Consider the following 19,896-nt stretch of genomic DNA (forward strand, 5'->3'; position numbering starts at 1 on the left):
AAAGGAGAAATGGAAGATAGAACAAACTGTATGTCACTGGGGTTTGCAGCAATCATGGACATGGTTCCTTGGTTTCTAAAACCTGCTCTGCCAAGGGAACCAAGAGATGGTTGCTTGGATTTGATACCCATTGCCCTGCAGCAACATGGATCATAGTCTTATAATTTCTCAAGCATATATTTGGGCATTTTCTGCTTAGTATAAGAGAATAAACAAGTGAAAAAAGAAACACAACTATGAAAATATATTCTTAGCACAATTAAGGGTAAAATATTTGTTATGTGGATGTATCAGAGAAGAAATTTAGTTTTAGTTATATGTATGTTAACATATTCTTTAAATGGGAGTTAAGATTCAGTCTACTTAAAATTTTGAGAAAGAAAATAATTTTATGTGTTCTGATTGGTTCTATGTCATAATTTAATAGAAAAATAACTGCATTCTGGAATTGTTGCAAATGAATGTAGCGATTTAGGGCAGTACTGTAGAGACTGTCTTGAATCTCAGAGAATTTCCTTTTTAGGAATGGTCTTCTATAGGGCATGATTCAGAAGTTATTGTCGGAGAGTGTAGCTATTAAAGAAACATGAACCAGGTGTGGTGGTGCATGTCTTTAATTCTAGAATTCAATTTCCATGGGAAGATTGTAAGTCTGAGGTTAGCCTGGGTTACACAGACAGTTCAAGTTTATCCTGAGCCATGGAGAACGATCTTGCTTCTAACAAATGAAGAAACAAACACAAGTGGTTGGACTGTCACTCACTGGTAGTTGGAAAAATATTGCTAAACCAAAAACCATGAGTTGTTAATCACATAAAAATATATTCTTTCACTTTGATCACACACAGAAGGTGATAACATCAACTGACAATTATAACAAAATCATAATTGGTGCAGTAATTAATAGACTGTTGCCAGAGAATTTAAGCACAGAGACCTGGTTGTGTTTCCTTAGGGAATGTGCTAGCAAGGGAAGTTGGATCTGGGGACATGTACCTGTGTTGCTCTGTTTCCCAGAACTAAAATGATCCCTTCCAGGTAAAGGAGATTGCATCACTGAGTAGCTAGACCATGTTGTCCTTATTGCCAGGAGTCACGCTGTGTTTAACACAGTAGAAATTAGCTGTGAGCTGATGACCTGAGACGACTGATGAAACAGTTTTCTTCCCTCAGCCTGCTTGTACTATACACACACTTCTGCCTGACATTCTGGAAATTCCGGGAATTCCAGAAATTAATTACACTTCTATTTTAAAAGTTACATAGCAGTATAGATTTTGGTTTTAAAAACATATTTTGAGCCGGGCAGTGGTGGCGCACGCCTTTAATCCCAGCACTCGGGAGGCAGAGGCAGGCGGATCTCTGTGAGTTCGAGACCAGCCTGGTCTACAAGAGCTAGTTTCAGGACAGGCTCCAAAACCACAGAGAAACCCTGTCTCGAAAAACCAAAAAAAAAAAAAAAAAAAAAAAAGAGACATTTTTTCTTATATTTCCTATTTTTCTCTTTATTTATTTTGTTTTTCATTTTACATACCAACCCCAGTTCTGCCTCTTTCCCTTTCTCCTGCCCCTCCAACTTTTACCTTCTGGCCCCATCCTCTTCTCAGAGGAGGTAGGGTCTCCCTTGGGGAGTCAGCAAAGACTGGCTTACAAGTTGAGGCAAGACCAAGCCCCCCCCCCTCCCCCCTTGACCCCCCCCCTCCCGCTTGTATCAAGGCTGAGCAAGATATTTCACCATAGGGAATGGGCTCCAAAAACCCAGTTCAGGCACCCTCCCTACCATTGCTAGTAGTCTTTGCTGTCATCCTTGTGGATTCCTGGTAATTTCCCTAGTGTTAGAGGAGACTGCGTGTTTGTTTCCCGGCTATCCAGACTCCGAAATAATCACTCAGAAACTCTATTATTTGTAATACTATTTGGCCAATAGCTTAAACGCGTGTCTGGCTTATTCTTATATCTTAAACTAACCCAGATCCATTAATGTGTGCATCACCACGAGATTGTGGCTTACCAGCAAAGTTTCGATGGGCTGCAGTGCAGGCATTGGTCCCCAGCGGTGGCTACATGGCATCTCACTGATGCTGCCTTCTCTCTCTAGATATATCTCTTCCAGCCTGGTTATCAGCCATTGACTGAGAACAGCTTCTTTACTCATTAACCAATAAAAGCAACACATAAACAGCAGGAGGTCCTACGCCACCCTAACACCAGGTTTCTCCCTAACCCCATAATGGCTCCCTCTATCAAGATATCTTTTACTGCTCTTCCCCTCCGTCCCTCCTCAAGTTGGACATTTTGATTCCTTAAGTTCCCATTTCCTGTGCCCTCCCCTATATCCCTTCTCCCAGTTTACCCAGGAGATGTTAACTATTTCCCCTTTCTGGGACCCATATGTGTCCCTCTTAGACAAACAAGTATGTATAATGATAAAAACACTGGAGTTTGTCTTTTATTCTTAAAACATTATGTAAAATTATGTTAAAAATGTTTCTTCTTCTAATTTTCAAACTCACCAGGAGTGTGAAAAACAAACAATTAATTTGTCCAGCTCATCTTATTCCATAACTAATGCTCTAGAGAGAATTTTTTTTTAAATTTTATTTTCATCACAGTGTGTATTTTCCTTACTACAATTGAAGAAGTGAGAAAGACATTTTTACATTTCAGGTAACCTGGTTTGAAAGCAACGGCTCTATGGTTCTTCTGTTATCTTTTACTCATATGTTCCCCAGGAGCTCTGCCGTTCTAAAATCTAATGAGAAACAAGCTATATCTTGATTTAGATACAAGGTGTGAATTATTGAAGCTCTAATATGTAACCTTCCAGACCGATAAATGTCATCCAGTAAGCCACAGACTTGAATCTTAGAACAATAATTGAAACTAGAGCAACATTAAGCTCTGTGTCTTAGAGATCCCCAAACCAAAGATGATAACTGGATATACTTGGAAACACGTGACAATGTAGTTTTCAGGATAGGAATATTTTGCTCTAATTCTATTATAATCACATTATGGAATTTCTGTGGATTTAATGATAAGGTTATGGTGCAATGATTTATATTTCAGACCTTACAATATTGATTTTGAGTGACATGCTACAGTAATCTTAAACATTTTCTATAAGCAAAAGGAATGTATTGAATGAGTCTCTGAATGGTACTTAGGTTATGGTGCAATGATTTATATTTTGGACCTTACAATATTGATTTTGAGTGACATGCTATAGTAATCTTAAACATTTTCTATGAGCAAAAGGAATGTATTGAATGAGTCTCTGGATGGTATTTAGGTTATGGTGCAATGATTTATATTTTGGACCTTATAATATTGATTTTGAGTGACATGCTATAGTAAGCTTAAACATTTTCCATAGACAAAAGGAATGTATTGAGTGAGTCTCTGGTTGGTACTTCACTCTTGCAGAATTTTTTTTCCTGATATATCTAGAAAAGCAACCGTCAGGCAACAGGTGGACCACCCCTGAAGTGAACTGTTCGCTAACATCTAACAAAACTCAATGCACTTGTCTTTCCATGAACTGCTTGTTTCTTTAGGCTTTCCTGCTTTCCACCTTTCTCCATCAGTCTCTCTTTTTCTCTTTCACAAGAAAGAAATACAATGGATGAGAGAGAAGAATGGAGTTGTTCAGGAAGACAAGGGACTATGGTTCTCCTATAAACTTAGTAGCAACATGAAGGACTCAAGGGAAGGGAAGACTGACGTTCTAGTGGGAATTTGTTTTGGGAGTGAGGCCACACGGAACAGAAATGTAGCTGGCATTAGAAATACTCCCAGATGTGGTCTTGGCATGTGGGTGGCGGTGTGACTGAGTGTCTAGGATGAATATAATCAGAGAGCAAAGGAGAGCTCACAGTCAGTTCGGTCCCATCTCCATCTGTAATTAGCCACATGACCCAGGGCAAGTTTAGTTTTGCCATATCCGTCTCCTCATTAGCAAACTTCAAATAGCTTACACAATGAAGATTATGATAGATCAAGAGCTCCACGCATGCTGCCTGGTGTATGAGAAAGGTTCATCAAGCCACCTTCATCATTATAAAAAAATAGTCCAAAATGCAAGGGAAATTAGTAATGGTGGATAAGCTAGAAACAGACTGGAAACATGGACCATCTTTTTCTGGAGTTTCCCTTCTGTTTCATGACATTTCATACTGAGTTATTCTGTGTACCAGAGGATGCTTCTCTTCCTGAAATCTCTTTTGAATCTCAGCTGCCCGTTTTTCTTGAAGAAATTGTGTTCAGTTCGAAATATGATTACATGTATTTGTACTAAAGAATTAAAAAATAAAATACAGAATCTATTTTGTGCTTTGGTAGATAAAATTAATTAGTAAAAGAAACACTATGGATCACGCAGGGAATGTCAGGCATGATGGCACACATGTATAGTCTTTGCTCTTTGAGTCTTACGTGTGAGGGTGGTGAGTGTGAGTTCAGACTGGTCCTTATAGTGAGTCCAGGACAACTTGGTGTCGCACGAATACTAAAAACCCAGAGACAGATATTGGGATTCAGGCTGAAAGATCAGAGAAGCAAAGCAGTCAAGCACTAGAGAGCTCTTAGCTCTATGAAATATTCAAACTGAAAGGAGAACAAGTTCCTGTGACATCCCGCCTTATATTCCTCTCTTGTGCTGGTACTAAAGGCATGCTCCACCTCGACCAGGCCTCTGTGGCTAACAAGTGTGGTAGCAGCTGGGATTAAAGGTGTGTGCTACTACTGCCTGGCCTGTACGGGTGACTAGTGTGGCTAGCTCTGCATTCTGATCTTCAGGCAAGCTTTATTTATTTAAATACAAATAATATACCTCTATAACCTGGGGTGCGTATCAAAACCCTTTTCCAATAATCAAAAATGAAGAGCCACATTAAGAAAGCAAGTAGAGAGCTTTCTTTTAATCCAACATTACCTTGGCCTCAGAGGTTTATTGCCTGAGTTTCTCAGCTTTATCATGTATGGATCATGGTAGGAAGCTTATTAAAACTCTGGATTTTTATACACAAATTTGTGTTATGTGCACAAGTTTCAAATGGAGTCTATAGTTCTCATGAGAATAAATATTTAGTCTCTGAAATTTAAGAACTGCTGAATAGTACTTCAGAGTATGAAATAATGTCTTTACAGAATTATTTCCAGCATCTTGTTCCTTTATGTGTGATCCTTAGACAGTATAAACAGCATCATCAGGCACTGTGTGAGTGATGACCAATCATAGGCTTGCACAGTGAGAATCTGTAATCTCCCAGTGACTCATCTGCATGCTACAGTATGAGAAGTCCCCATTGTCAAGGAGTCTGGCTCTGCAGATTCAAGTTGTATTCTGGCTCTGCCAGAGTCTAGCTTTTAATTTGGATCTGTAATACTCCATGCTATGCACCATTCCTCTGATCAGAGGGTTAATGCCAGAACTCCAAACCCAAGTTTGAAATAGTCATCATCTGTTTTTAGCCTTATAATTACACTTGTTTTGTAGAAGGTGGCATGTCTAAGGTGACCAAAGAGCACTTACCCACCTTTGTCTGTGATTCTGACAAAAATGAAAGCCCATCATGACACATGGGGATTGGGCCTTTATTGCACAGGAAATAGGATCATTATGCTTCACAACATCACTGTTGGTAGACATGGTGTCTGGAAGACACATGGCCAGTCACCTTTACCTAAATCGTAGCTTCACTTGGGATCATACCAGTTCTGAGTCCTGGCATATCTACTCTTAAACATTCTAGATTGGTCAAAATTTAAATAAATCGTCATTTCCTCATGAACTATAGCAAGCAGATGATTGCTCTTTCTTGTTTGCCTGTTTCAGGTCTGGGAAGAAGAGTACACAAATTGGATCACCTGTTCATTTTCTGTCTACAGAATGCGCCACGACTTTTGTGATGAGCGCTGTTTTTGCTTGTGTTCCATAAAAAGAAACAAAGGAACAAACAAATAAGCAAACAAAACCTTAATGCATGTCTAGAGTACAGAAAAGTCAGATTGGAGAATGTGCTACAGTTCCTTGATGTAAATTCTTTGGTTGGAGGGAATGGGTGAATGAGCTGTTCTGAGTGTTTAGATGGGTCGACACACATAATATTTTTACCATCACATATTTAAATATTTTATCCTGCTATTATGAAAAAATAACTTAAGATTATCTTCTTATTTGTTTTTCAGTGACTTACAATGCCTCTTTAGATGCTTTCATTTCCAGTACAACCAGCAGTACAAACACTGTGGTGCTGGCGTGGAGAGAGAAGGCAAAAAGGCTCCTTAAAATGACACCTTTCAACATTGCCCAGGGCGTTCATGCTTTTGATTACCACTCTCGGATCAATCTAATTGGTATGTAAAATAAATCACGATAACTATGAGGGCCTCATAAATTGTCTAGGATGCATATTTGTATGCAGGGAAGTACTGCATCTTGTTGCTTTATTGCCAGGGAGACCAACTTGAGCAGCTCACATTTTATTGCCTGAGAATGTTTGATAATGATGCATATGATGTGCAGTGCGTTTGAATTACACTGGGGTGAAATATGAGAAAGCACCCCGATGCTTTAATGAGTCTTTTATTAGAATTGGTAGGGGTGGAGATGACATAGGGAAAGAAGACAGTTTTTACAGCATCTGTTATTCTGCCATCTTCCTAACTCTGTCAAATATTGCTCTCAAACAAATCCATCACCTTTGTTACTCACACACATGTGAGCATACACACATGCACACCCGCAGCAATACACACTTGCACACATCAGTATAACTGCAAATCTTTTCAGGTAATTTTTTGAGAATTTATAGGCTATCATAACTTAATAAACATAGTTTATTAAGGAAGTATTTTTGATACAAAAGGTATCAGAAATATAAGCTTTTCCAGGTATTAATCTTTTAAATTAAATACCTAGATATTATGAAAGTTGATAATTTGATCTATGGATATGTAAGTCCAAACGTTATAAAACCAACATGCAGATCTGTTATAGAAAAATCAATAGAGTAGTTATAAAGAGACTCTATAACCTATGGCATGGGTCATACAATTCCACATTCAGTAATTAGCATTCACAGGAAAAGTACTGTTGTTCATTAAACAAACAGACACTTAAAATAATGAATAATACACAGCTGAGATTAACACAGACCTGGTGAGATGGAATGATTTCCAAGAATACTCTAAAGTGTATCAGAGAAACCTGGGGGGATTGGTGAATTAATTTGGCAGGGACTCAAATATCACCCCTTTAACTCACTGGCTGACTAGTTATTTAACTCTTCTATACTTATCTGTTTGGTATTTGTGGAAAAACACAATAAGGGCAGGTATATAGACCAAGACAGAATTAGAGAGTTAAATTACATCTTACATCCTCACATAGTACCTATCTTGGTCTTGAGAAGGTTTTAGGTTATAAAGGAGCCATGATAAAAATACTTGATTCCACAGTAAGCCAGGATGGACATGTTGGTGATTTTTGGTGGCTTGTGCATACTTTATTATTTAAACAGTGGTAAAATAATATGCTCTTAATATTTCTATTTATTGACTTGTGACTTGTGAATAATTAGTTTTTTACCCCCCCCCCCCCATACCTATCATCCTGTCTAAATTTCTTTTGGCCCCAAAACAGGGAATTTTGGGGCTAGAAGGAGAAAATGTATTCCCTACAAGGCAGGCCTTGGGTAGGTTTCTAAAGGAGACAATTTTTTCCCCTTCTAGTATGAAAACTCCTGACTCAAATCAATGGTTCTCAAACTGTGGGTCATGATATCCTGCATATCAGCTATGTACATTATGTTTCAAATAGCAGCAAAATTCAAGTTATGAAATAGCAATGAAATAGTTTCATGGTCATGAGTCACTACAACACAAGAAATTTTGCTAAAGGCTTACAGCAATAGGACAGCTGAGAACCACTGCTTAAGGTCAGCCCACACCCATCACTCGACCGAATCCACAAGTTAGTTGGGCAATGACCAAGTTTTCCTTTCTTCAAGACAAGGTGCATTAATGTTCATGTGTGAAAAACTAATTTCACAAGGATAATTTAAAAAAACATTTTATTTTCTTTTGAATTCTGATCAGCGACGGCTGGCGTCAACAATAAAGTTTGCCTCTGGAATCCCTATGTCGTCTCTAAACCAGTCGGTGTTCTATGGGGTCATTCGGCCAGCGTCATAGCTGTCCAGTTCTTTGCTGAAAGAAAACAACTTTTCAGCTTCTCCAGAGATAAAGTAAGTCACTTGACACCTCTAATTTTCTGCCCTCCCAATTCCTAATCTTCACTGGGCCCTGAATTTCTCTGAGAGGCGTCAGTTGTTCATGCAAACTGGCTAACTATGCAGTCTTGGGGAGAGCTTCATTTGGAACAAATTACTTCATAAGAGTTCTGGGCAAGTGGACAAAAAAAATCATTTCATTAAATTTGTGTTCAAATGATGTATTCACAGGTTTAATTCTTTTAATTTGATACTCCATATGTCACATCTTAAGAGCATCCAAAGTTCTTATTAATTCCACATGGAAAAGAATGGATGTGGGGACAAGAAAATGCTGTTTGGGGAAAAGAGTGAAAAGGCACAGTTGGCTATTATCACATTAATATGAAAGATTCATTAAGTTATAAATTTAAGCTAATGGAAAATATCAAGTATACAATAAATTTTAATTAAATGTCTGGTTGATGACCTTGATTGCACGGTTTTGTCTTATTTGGAGATTTTAGGGATCTGATTGAGAGCCTCACACATGAGAAACACACACTCTACCACTGAGTTATGTTCTCAGCCCTTGATGGGACATTTTCAATATTGTGGAATATAAACCAGGAATCATGCAGTCTAAACCGAATTCTGAGTACACTATAGTATCTAATTAAGTAAATTTCTTAATCTCCAAACACTTTGCCTTTTATGCCTTATATAATTTCCATTTTTACATAATTCCATACATTAAAGATTCAGCCAAAACTATGATAGATTTTTGGCAAAATGGATAGCTCAGTGGTGAAGAGCACTTGCGACTCTTGCAGAGGACAAAGGCTATTCCTTGCATCCTCATGGTTGGGTTCACAAGCACCCATAATTCTAGTTTCAGAAGACCAATGCCCTCTTCTGACCTCAGCAGATACCAGGCATGCATGTGGTACATTTGCATATGTACAGACACACACACACACAAAATTATAGATTTCAAGGTACTTGGCTATGAAGAAAAAAGTGGATAATAAGTGGAAATAGTCTCTGATATTCAGAGAACTTTTTTCCTGTATTTGAGGAATCTATCTGTGCAATAGGCAAAACTATGAAACTTAGAAAATCATCTTCAACTCCTTAGCCATGTCCTAGTCTTCCTAGTTATTGTAACTTACTTTTCTTTTTATCTATGGTATAAATCCCCCTTTCCCTTAAACCTTACCAATAGGCTGCCAATTCTTGTTAATTATATCATCAAAATCTGTTCATCATCTTGCTCCTTTATCTCAGCTGCCACTTTTCTAACTTTAAAAATGAATCTTGGCTTTGCTGGGAGTATTAGTGCATACTTTAAAACCCAGCACTTGGGTGGCAGAAGCAGGTGGACCTCTGCTCATTCAAGGTCACTCTTGTCTACAGAGTAAATTTTAGGCAATCCAGGGACACATAGTGAGACTCTGTGTAAAAACAAAAGAAAACAGCAACAAAAGAAAGAAACTCTCATCTCTTTAACTCTAAAATACTGCAAACATTGCTGTGTCTTCCTACTGCAGAAGTTTCCCTCCATTCTGCTAATAAAGTAGTTGGCAAGGAACAGATGAATGAACGAGAATCCGCTAGCCTCTCAGTTCTCCACGCCATTAAGCTGCCATCGCTGAAATTCTTAACCTTTCACACGAAGCACTTCTCCAATTGGTCAGTCTACTTCACTTCTTTCTCTTCACATTTAATAATTCACACACAAACTGTATTAACCCTTAGCCCTTACCACAGTACAGTTAACTGGCCCTGCAATTCCACATCCTCCTGGAGTTTCCTGTCCTCTGTTATAACCGACAGAGAGGTGTTTGTCAGCCTTCAGATCTTTGGAGTGGCTCATGTAGACGTGGGTGTTTCCTTCTGTGTGCTCCAAATGTTCTTAATTAGAATATTATCATCATTAATTTGCTTGCTTAAGATATTGGTTTTTTTTTTTTTTTACCTGTTCTCAGTATCTTTCACAACCCCTCACATACTTTAGGTTTTATTCTTTGAGTCTATGTTTCTAGCTCCAAGTGAAGAACTATTTCTTTGGACAGAAAGTAGTAAAGAAACTCAGAATGAGATCTCTTAGGATGCCCTCCTGCATTCAGCTGTCTTATTCTTTTGAGGTCTTTGAAACCTTTGTTCTGACATCAATTATTGAACACTGTGTTTCTATATTTATTTATTTATTTACTTATTTATTATGTATACAATATTCTGTCTGTGTGTATGCCTGTAGGCCAGAAGAGGGCACCAGACCCCATTACAGATGGTTGTGAGCCACCATGTGGTTGCTGGGAATTGAACTCAGGACCTTTGGAAGAGCAGGCAATGCTCTTAACCTCTGAGCCATCTCTCCAGCCCCTGTGTTTCTATATTTTATCTTTAAATTTTGACTGGAAGGTATCAGTTACTTGTTAAATTCGTTCTTATCACTCCCAGGATCTAGCACATATTAATATTGTAAACACACAGTAGAAGATAAAATATAAACAGTGTAACTCTTAATTCAGCATTAATATTTTTAAAGTGAGGGACTGTATCTTCCTTGGATTGTGCCATACATGTGCAAGGTCCTCAATAAATTATAGTTAAGTGAATAAATCTGAATCGGACAAAAAGAAACAAATCTCAGAATTTCATCATTATGGAGCTCCGTGAAAGCTTTCATAACCTTAAAGACAAGTGCAAACACATGTATTTTGAATCAGGATTGATCGCATACAGCTGTGATCAATATTAAGCCTACCTGGCCTATTTCCAAAGCAGTTTTGTCCATCAATTTTCACTTTGGTCTCTAAACTGTTGTGTCATTATAAAAACTTGTCATGCGGTCACCCAGGTTGGTTGGAATACATTTCACTTTCATGAATCCACGACAATCCTTATGTCTACAGCAAACAGCAGGGCTTTCTGCTACTGGGATAAGTCTCTGTTTTGTTACTGCAAAATTCTTTTGCATATTTTACAGGACTGTAGTGAAATTAGACCTCCAGGGAAGATGAAACATCATTTTGTTTCCTAAAGGGCCTTTGATTGGATAGTACTATCATCAATCAGTTGCCAAATGAGAGGATCAAAGAGAGTCAGATCTAAACAACTTCCTCACAATATGAGCTGCAACATTAGTTCTTCCAGAGAGGTTGTCCTATTGTCACCTCTCAAGGGGGCAGAAAACAACTTTATTCCTTTAAAATCTTGTTTTCCCCATCTATGGTGATTGAAAATTTTGCTGGCTATTGCAGTTTGGACTGGCATCTCTGGTCTCCTAGAGTCTACAGCATTTTAGTTCAGGCCCATCTTGCTTTTAGAGTCTCCATTGAGAAGTTGGCTGTAATTGTAATAGGTCTGTCTTTATATGTTTTTTTTTTTTTGGCATTTTTCTCTTACACTCATACAAAATCCCTTCTTCATCCCTAGTTCTCTTTCTAATTTATGTCGTGTGTGTGTGTGTGTGTGTGTGTGTGTGTGTGTGTGTCTATCTGTCTGTCTGTCTGTGTAGGTTATTTGCTTGATGGGGCAGTGAACCAGTACCTACACCAATATGACATCCTCTCCCCTGCAACTTTTAACTGCTCCTCTGGGAGGACAAACAACTGTGACTTGATTCAGGATAAAACCTGTAGCTGATGTATTCCACATAAACATTCTTGTAAGACTATATCAAGTAAAACAAAACATGCTTTAAGTGCTTATTGATTATGGTTTTGCTTATTACTGTAAGACTTAACTATAAATGGAGCTGTTCTATAAGGTTGTACTGAGAAAAGCCAGCAACTTCAGTGCCTGTCTTCTTATCTTTACACCTAAGCCATGTAGCTTTGGAACTGGCTTCCAAGTGCCAGGCTTCTGCACCGCAGTCTTTAAAGCCCTTTAGCCAGCCGCATCCTCACGCCTCCTCTCTCTCTTTTCTATTTTTTTCTGTACTGTTTTGAACACTAGAAAGCCTCCCCACACATAATAATTGGAGTCAGCTTTCTCTCCCTCCTTCACTTTTCTGTCATTATTTGGAAATTATGAACCTTTTAAAGCCATGTACCTTGAATTAAATCTTATCCGGTGCTGACTCAGTTTTTGTCCACACATTTATTCCTGCACCTCCCTATTCATGCAGCTACTTATTATAAATGTAATGTTTGTAGTAAACAGTGAAACCTTTGGTTATTGTAGTTTTATTAGTGTCTATATAAATAATAGCGATTTTGCCAAGCTCTGACAAGATTCTTCTACAAAGCCTGACTACAGAGTGCTGGCCTACATCTTAATCCAGTCCTCACAGCACACTTTCAGTTGGGATTTGGGATGATTTAGATAATGGGTTGAGCAACTTTACTACATTCTCCCCACACAACTGAAATAATTTCTGAGTTGCCAGCCGTGTTTTCATAGGAAGGTGAGGGAATGGGTGGATAAAGTCAACACATGCAAGATCATGGACCTGAGTTGGATTAAAGTAGGATCCATGTACCTGCAGTCTCAATGTATTGGCTTCTACTTCTCACACACATAAACACGATGGTCATTATAATCGCACATTATTAAAAAGTTGACAGTCGGTATGAAATGAGGTGAGGAAGTTTATCTTTATCATTATGTGAAAACAATTTGCTTTAATAAAAAAATCAATGGTTGGGATCTATAATCTCAATTATATAAAGATGGAGGTGAAATGAAGAGCCCCAAACAGGCCCTGACTAATCATAACAAGAACCTGACTAATGGGAATTTGTATGGGCACTATAAGTTGCTAGGCATCGAAATGTAAGTAGGAACAGCACATGTGGGTAAAAATTTAAATTACTGAACCAATTGTTAAATATGAATTTTAGGAATTTATCTATTATCCTTAGTAGCAAAAAGAAAACATAATTGACAAACAAGAAGATTACTATTAAATATATTCATATTTGACTGAATGTGTTGGTGCAGATGTCTATTCCTAGCACCTGGGAGAGAGAAGCAGGAGGAATAAAAGTTTTCAGATCATCTGCAGGTACATATCAAGCTGCAGGCAAGCATAGACTACATAAGATCCCGTCTCAAACAAAACAAAAAACTAAATATAAATATATACACACTGGGTATGCTGCATGTACATAACTTACTAGGAGGTCACTAGTTAGTTCCCGGCTGCTTAGCTCTGAAATAATCACACAGAAACTATATTATTTAAAACACTGCTTGGCCCATAAGCTCTAGCTTCTTATTGGCTAATTCTTACATTTTAATTTACCCATTTCTATTAATCTGTGTATCACCATGTGGCTGTGGCTTACCAGCTAAAATTCCGTCCAGCTATGCAGGGGCTACATACCTTCTCCCTGACTCTGCCTTCTTTCTCCCAGGATTCAGTTTAGTTTTTCTCACCTAGCTCTGTTCCCTTATAGCTCTGCTATAGGCCCAAAGCAGTTCCTTTATTAACCAATGATATTCACAGCATGCAGAGGGGAATCCAACATTATGTGTGAGAGTGTCTGTGTGCATACATGTGCTTGTGGAGGCTGAAGGCTAAGGTTAGATGGATTTCTGTAACTTTCCACCTTATTTTTTGAGACAGTCTCCACTGAACTAGGTGGTCACCAGCTGCCTAGCCTGGTTGTCTAGCTGATTTCTTGAATCCTCCTGTCTCTACCTCTCAAGCGCTGGCTGGGAATATAGATATAAACTGCACATGGGTGCTGCACATCTAAATACAAGTTGTTAATTATGAACTGTGTTCTAGTTTGTTTTCTACTGCTGTGATAAACACTATGGCTTGACGCAACTTGAGTAGGGAAGGGTTTACTTGGTTTTCATTTCTTATATAAGTGAAGGCACGTGGGGAAGGAACCCAAGCAGTAGTCTTGAGTTAGGAACTGAATCAGAGACAGGGGAGAGTGCTGCTTACTGGCTTCCTTCCTTCCTTCCTTCCTTCCTTCCTTCCTTCCTTTCATAAAACCCAAGACCCCTTGCCTAAGTGTGGCACTATGCATAATAGGCTGAATGTCTCTCCATACATCAATAAAAAATTGTCCTATAGACTTGCCTAAAGGTCAGTCTGAAGGACATGTTTTTTTCAACTGAGATTTCCTCTTCCTAGATGACTCCAATTTGTGTCAAGATCACAAAGCTCTAACCAGCACACATGACAAGCCCTTTCCTAGCTGAGTTATCTCTTCCGTCCCTAGCATATTCATTTTGAACCATGTCTTAGTTCTGTTTTAGAAGTTAACTGAACCCAAAAGAAGGGAGAAATTTATGACCCTCATATAATAACTGTGGCATTGAGCAACATCTTTGAAAATGACTTGATTGAGGGAACTGAATTAATAGGAGTTCTTTTGTGTCACTAACTGGATCTAGACTGAGGACAAAATTAGTGGATAGTCATGATCTGGATTAAAGCCAAATCATTTGATATTAGTTCTTAAACTGGTAGAAAGATTTCTTGTTCACAGAGATTAGCACTGACTGGGTCATAAAACCTCAGAGAACTATTCACCTTGGAACGAACAAAAGACCTAGAAAATTTATTTTTAATATAATAATCTCTGAGCCTGTCTTCAAAGATTTATGATTTAATTGTCTGAGAAAATGGCTTAAGAATAGGTAGTGTTTAGAAAATCTAAGTTGTCTTTATAGTCAAGAGAGAGAAGGAAAGATACTGTAGGAATATGTTAATTGATGTTCCCTTTTTATCACTTGTTGCCCAGGTCCTGAGACTCTGGGATATTCAACACCAGCTGTCCATTCAAAGGATAGCTTGTGCTTTCCCTAAAAGTCAAGACTACAGGTGCCTTTTTCACTTTGATGAAAGCCACGGACGACTTTTCATCTCCTTCAATAATCAGCTTGCCTTGTTGGCCATGAAAAAGGAAACCAGCAAGAGGGTGAAGAGCCATGCAAAAGGGGTCACCTGTGTCCTTTACCATTCCCTCCTGAAGCAGGTAAAGGCACTTTATTGTCTGCTATTGTCTTGACATATCCTCCAAGGTCAGTGGTTCCTTTCCTCGATTTGACCTAACATAAAACCAAAGGTGATGGCCACCTTCTGTTGCAGAGAAGTTTCCTTGATGAAGAGTATGCACTGCACTGATGAATGGGTATAAGGACAAATATTTAGAGTATAGTTAGGGATTATTTGCTTTAGTAAAGTGACAAAGATTCTTCCATCATAAACAAAACAAAGACAGCAGAAATAACCACATCAAAGTGGATGAGGGAAGACTGCAAGGCCATAGACAAAAAGCGAAAGGCTACTAAGGAATGCCGAGAGTGGAGAAATCGTTTTCCCCAGGGAAGAGCACATTATTTGGTTACCCATTATCCAATTCTCATTGCCAAAACCATACATACCAGTCACATTAGATTGACAGAGCAGGACATATTTAGGAATATATATATATATATATTTACATAACAATAATTAATGATAAAAGGGCATTAAATGGAAATAGCCAGAGAGGACTTTCTGAAAGGGTTTGGAGGAAGGAAAGGGAAGGGAGAAATGGTATAATTATATTATAATTTTAAAAATATAATTAAAAATATAATGGTGAATCTAATCAACAGCACACAGGCAGGAAACGGTTGAACAGCACATACTCTTCTGCAGTATATGTGTTTGTGGGTGGATTCCAAGGGGAATGTCATTGTCTGCCTGTCACAAAAGCATCACAATGTTTGGGTTAAAGCCAGCACAACCCAGAACATAATCATGCCCATCTTCATTAACCTCTAGTTCAGGTTTTGAGCCAAAATGCAGGTGGACGTAGTTATAAGATTTCCTGTTAAGATCACCACCCTCTTGCATCCTCATGGAAAGTTCTGAAATATTCATGAAATGTAATTAGCAGAGATCCATTTTCCCCCAGCATATTTTACACCAGTGGCTCAAAGCGGCAGCCTGGAATATATTCATAAGAAAATGATTCAGTTAAATGCGATTCCACTTGGTATGCAGCACGGGTGTTGTTTGGCTCCCACCACTTTAATGACACTGCAGCCTTTGCTTATGAGATCGCTACCTGCATCTCAATGAAGTTTAGCTCCTCAGGAGCTTGAGGCCACCCAGATCCTGGCCCTTTCTGGATGACAGAAACTTCTTCCAGCCAGACAAGCTGGTAGTGGGCTCAGTTGTAAATCTGGTTTCTAGGCACCACTGGCATTTAGTCTCCGGCCATGCTCACCTCAGGCCCCGTGGAAACATCAGAGTGGGAGTGGGTCAGGAAACGGATCTCCAGCTTGTGAACAATTAAACAATAACCGCAACCTGTCCTTGCTTCCAAAGGCTGGGGAGGCTTCTGCTCTGGCTCAGAGACATGGAAAGCTCTTTGTTAATAATGAGCATTGTGTCATGTCTCCACTTCAAACCCTGTTTTCTGGTTATTCTGGGAGATAAAATCCTTGACAAAACAATTCCGTGCCAATTCCATCTGCACAACAACATTCCCCCACAAATGTTTTACTGAACTTCATGAAGGCAACTGGTTAATTTGGCTCCCTGGTGGCTGCTGAGAGCTGGCTGCATTTGTTTCCTAGAGAACATTCTGCTAATTGAGATCTGTAAAGTGGAAATGCCATGTTTGTGTGTAAATCTTTAAGATCCTGTGTTGTCTAGCTATAAGATGAGGCACATTCCGTGAGGCATTCAGCTGGCAGCATACAGGAAAGAACTGGAATCTTCCACTTGGGAGTTGAAAATAAAACCAAGGTTACACAGGCAGGGTATAGAGACAAAGAAATATGCCCGCCCGTGTGACAGAAGATTCAGGAAACATCCCTGTGGAGTCAAGCGCATCTCTATTTGTTGCTATGCCTTACATCATAAATAACTAAAAAATAACTTTGAAGCACACAGGTCTGTGTACTGAATAAACAGCCTTTCTCAGCTACTAAGCTAGCAAAAAAAAACCACTTTAACATTACATTTTAGGAATATATTCTAGAGAAGTACAGAGAAAATTGTATTCCTACAGTCATTAACAAGTTACTACTTCAGAGTAGTTGGACAAAGCAAATAACATGCTTTGAAGACGTATCAGGTGTAAAAAAAAATGAAGCAAAGATTAGTAAGCTGTCATTCCTTTCTCCCAACCCCTAAAAACTCAGGGAGACTGTTGTCTAGGGTAAGCCTAGGTCTTACTCTCAGATGCATTGTTCGGGAGATACCCATCAGAATTGAAAATGAAAGAAGAGAGGGATGGAAAGGTGAGCAACGGGGCTTTGAACAGGAGTTGGGGGGTGCCCTACAAGCTAGCATGGCAATCTCGAAGAAAAAGAGGGAGCGCCAGCCAGAAGACACAACGAGAGCACCAGTGAAGCTCCGTGTGCACTCTGAATTTACAGGGGCCGATCAGTTTGGGAGTTCTTAAGGGAGCCCAGATGGGCTACACAGCTTGAAGCCAGAGGATGGACGCTGTTCACCGATGTTTCGGTTTGATCTCAGAAAATAAAGCACAGACTCAAGGCCAAAATAGTTCTCATATTGTGAGCTCAGTCCCTGGGAGCCTGTAATCTTCAGGGAGTCGGAGATGTCAAGAGTAGTTGTCCTGTCAGTTCTTCCACAGCTCTGTGGGGAAAAAGCTTTCTAGAGGCACACGGTGGCTGATGACGTCATTGCTCTAGCGGTTACGGGAGTGTATGCTGTTGTATTTTAAATGTGTAATGTGATGCATTTATACATAGATGAATGCAAATTTGTCTCCACTATTTATATTTATGTATGTGTTTTATTGAATACAAATGAAAGCCATTTTGATTCTACAATGATTTATAAGACGGAAGGTTTTGAGAAATGCTGAGGTCGAAATGTGGGGGTGGCGATGCTGGGTGGATTCCTGGCTTCACTTTTCTAAGTGTGCGTCTAAGAGAATTCAGGGTCAGAATGCAGCACTGTGCCTTACCCAGGATGCCTTGGTAGTGACTGGCTGCAGTTCTCTTCGCAGCCATGCCCTGCCTCTAGTTCTCTTTGCTGGAATAGCTCTCCCAGACCCGTAGCTCTTCCCATGACTATCATTGCTTTGAGGAATCTGGTTTTCTTCATAACTTTCTTAAATTCCTTCATCTTTTGTTTGAAACACGTGCCAGATGATCCAGAATGTAGCCCATTGGCTCCACCTCCATCTCCTTTTGTGCCGTCTTGAAGACTTTTGTTTTGACTAAACTTGACAATAACCATCTCTTATGTGGCCATTTTAGCATTTTGCCCACGTTTTAATGTTATTTCATTCCTGCTGGGTTTCAGAGAGACCCCACAATAACCTTGTATAAAAGTAGCTTGGCATATTTCTGAGAATTTATTTCCATGCCCCCCAAAGCTCCATTCTAAGAGAAGGTGCTAAGCCATGCAGAGTCTGTTAAAGGCAACTGCACACTCTTACAGCCAGCCAGAGAACAAGAGTGATTTGATGGGGAAAACCACGGAAAGACCTTTTGAACTTAGTGTGCCGAAGGCACAGGTTTCTTAAATGAAAGTTTTCTTAGAAACTCATAATTGTAGGGAATTTAAAAAATATGTATTTTTAATACATAATATGGAATTGAATAGGCAAAATTTCTGTTTCATGATTCTGAAGCTCCTCTTATTATTGCAAGTTCATGTGGTTTTACAGAACATGATGTCAATTGTCTTTTCCTTTAATATATTTGTAGTCAAGTTAGATAGGTGTCACTGAATTTGGACATAAATAATGTTTGCTATTTTTCTCAGAGTTACTAGCTTGTAGAAGACATCACCTATAAGTACTACATGCTAATTATAAGAAACTGAAACGATACAGTTAAGCTCAACTAAGAAAGGAGGTGCTGCCGAGGCTTTGTCAGCAAGTTTTAGGATCACTTTGTGCAGAGTCTGTTTCGCACAAGTATGGTTGTGTGACGCACTTTTTAAATTAGTAATATGTTGAAAAAGATTTCCTTACCTAGTTCTAAACCTAGACCTACTTCATCATTCCCCAACACATTGTGTGTGTGTGTGTGTTTCAAGGCCAGAGGTTGACATCTGGTGTCTTCTTCCACTGCTCTCCACCATATATAAATATTAAGGCAGGGGTTCTTAGTGAACCTAGAGTACATTAATAAAACTAGTTTTGATAGCCAGCCTGATGTGGGAATCCTTAGTCCCGGGGCTAACGACAGGTCATCGTGCACATTTACACAGATGCTGAGCTATGGCCCTGCTAACGACAGGTCATCGTGCACATTTACACAGATGCTGAGCTATGGCCCTGCTAACGACAGGTCATCGTGCACATTTACACAGATGCTGAGCTATGGCCCTGCTAACGACAGGTCATCGTGCACATTTACACAGATGCTGAGCTATGGCCCTGCTAACGACAGGTCATCGTGCACATTTACACAGATGCTGAGCTATGGCCCTCGTGCTTTCTTGCTGAACAGTCACCTCCCCATCACTAACCTTATAATATTTTTAAGAGGCAGAGTAGTATCTTTTAGTATCTGATTTTTATAAATCCACTTTCTTTGATGGTTATTTTGCCCTTATGATTTTTTTGCATGTAAATATATTCATACTCAAGATTTTATTGATTAGAAGAAGTCCTTGAAAATGGATTTCTAGGTTAAAGGATGTCCATGTTTGATAATTTGATACACAGCCTGCCTCTTGAATTTTAGCATTATCTTCCCTCCAAGTGCACACGTGTTAATCTCATCTATG

At 39.1% G+C, this 19,896-nt stretch overlaps 1 protein-coding gene across 1 annotated transcript in view; it reads left to right on the forward strand.

The window, feature by feature from the left end:
• The window catches only part of Wdr49 (WD repeat domain 49), a 118,304-nt gene that overhangs the window by 25,684 nt on the left and 72,724 nt on the right, over window positions 1–19,896 (forward strand). Inside the window, exons 5-7 of the mRNA XM_041659531.1 lie at window positions 6,190–6,357; window positions 8,101–8,249; window positions 14,927–15,160. Coding sequence (XP_041515465.1) covers window positions 6,190–6,357; window positions 8,101–8,249; window positions 14,927–15,160 — 551 coding nt within the window. The remainder of the gene's footprint in view (window positions 1–6,189; window positions 6,358–8,100; window positions 8,250–14,926; window positions 15,161–19,896) is intronic.

The sequence above is a fragment of the Microtus oregoni genome, unplaced genomic scaffold, assembly GCF_018167655.1.
Source record: "Microtus oregoni isolate MIOR12 unplaced genomic scaffold, Mior012 000010F_ref0000083, whole genome shotgun sequence".
Classification (NCBI taxonomy): Eukaryota; Metazoa; Chordata; class Mammalia; order Rodentia; family Cricetidae; genus Microtus; species Microtus oregoni.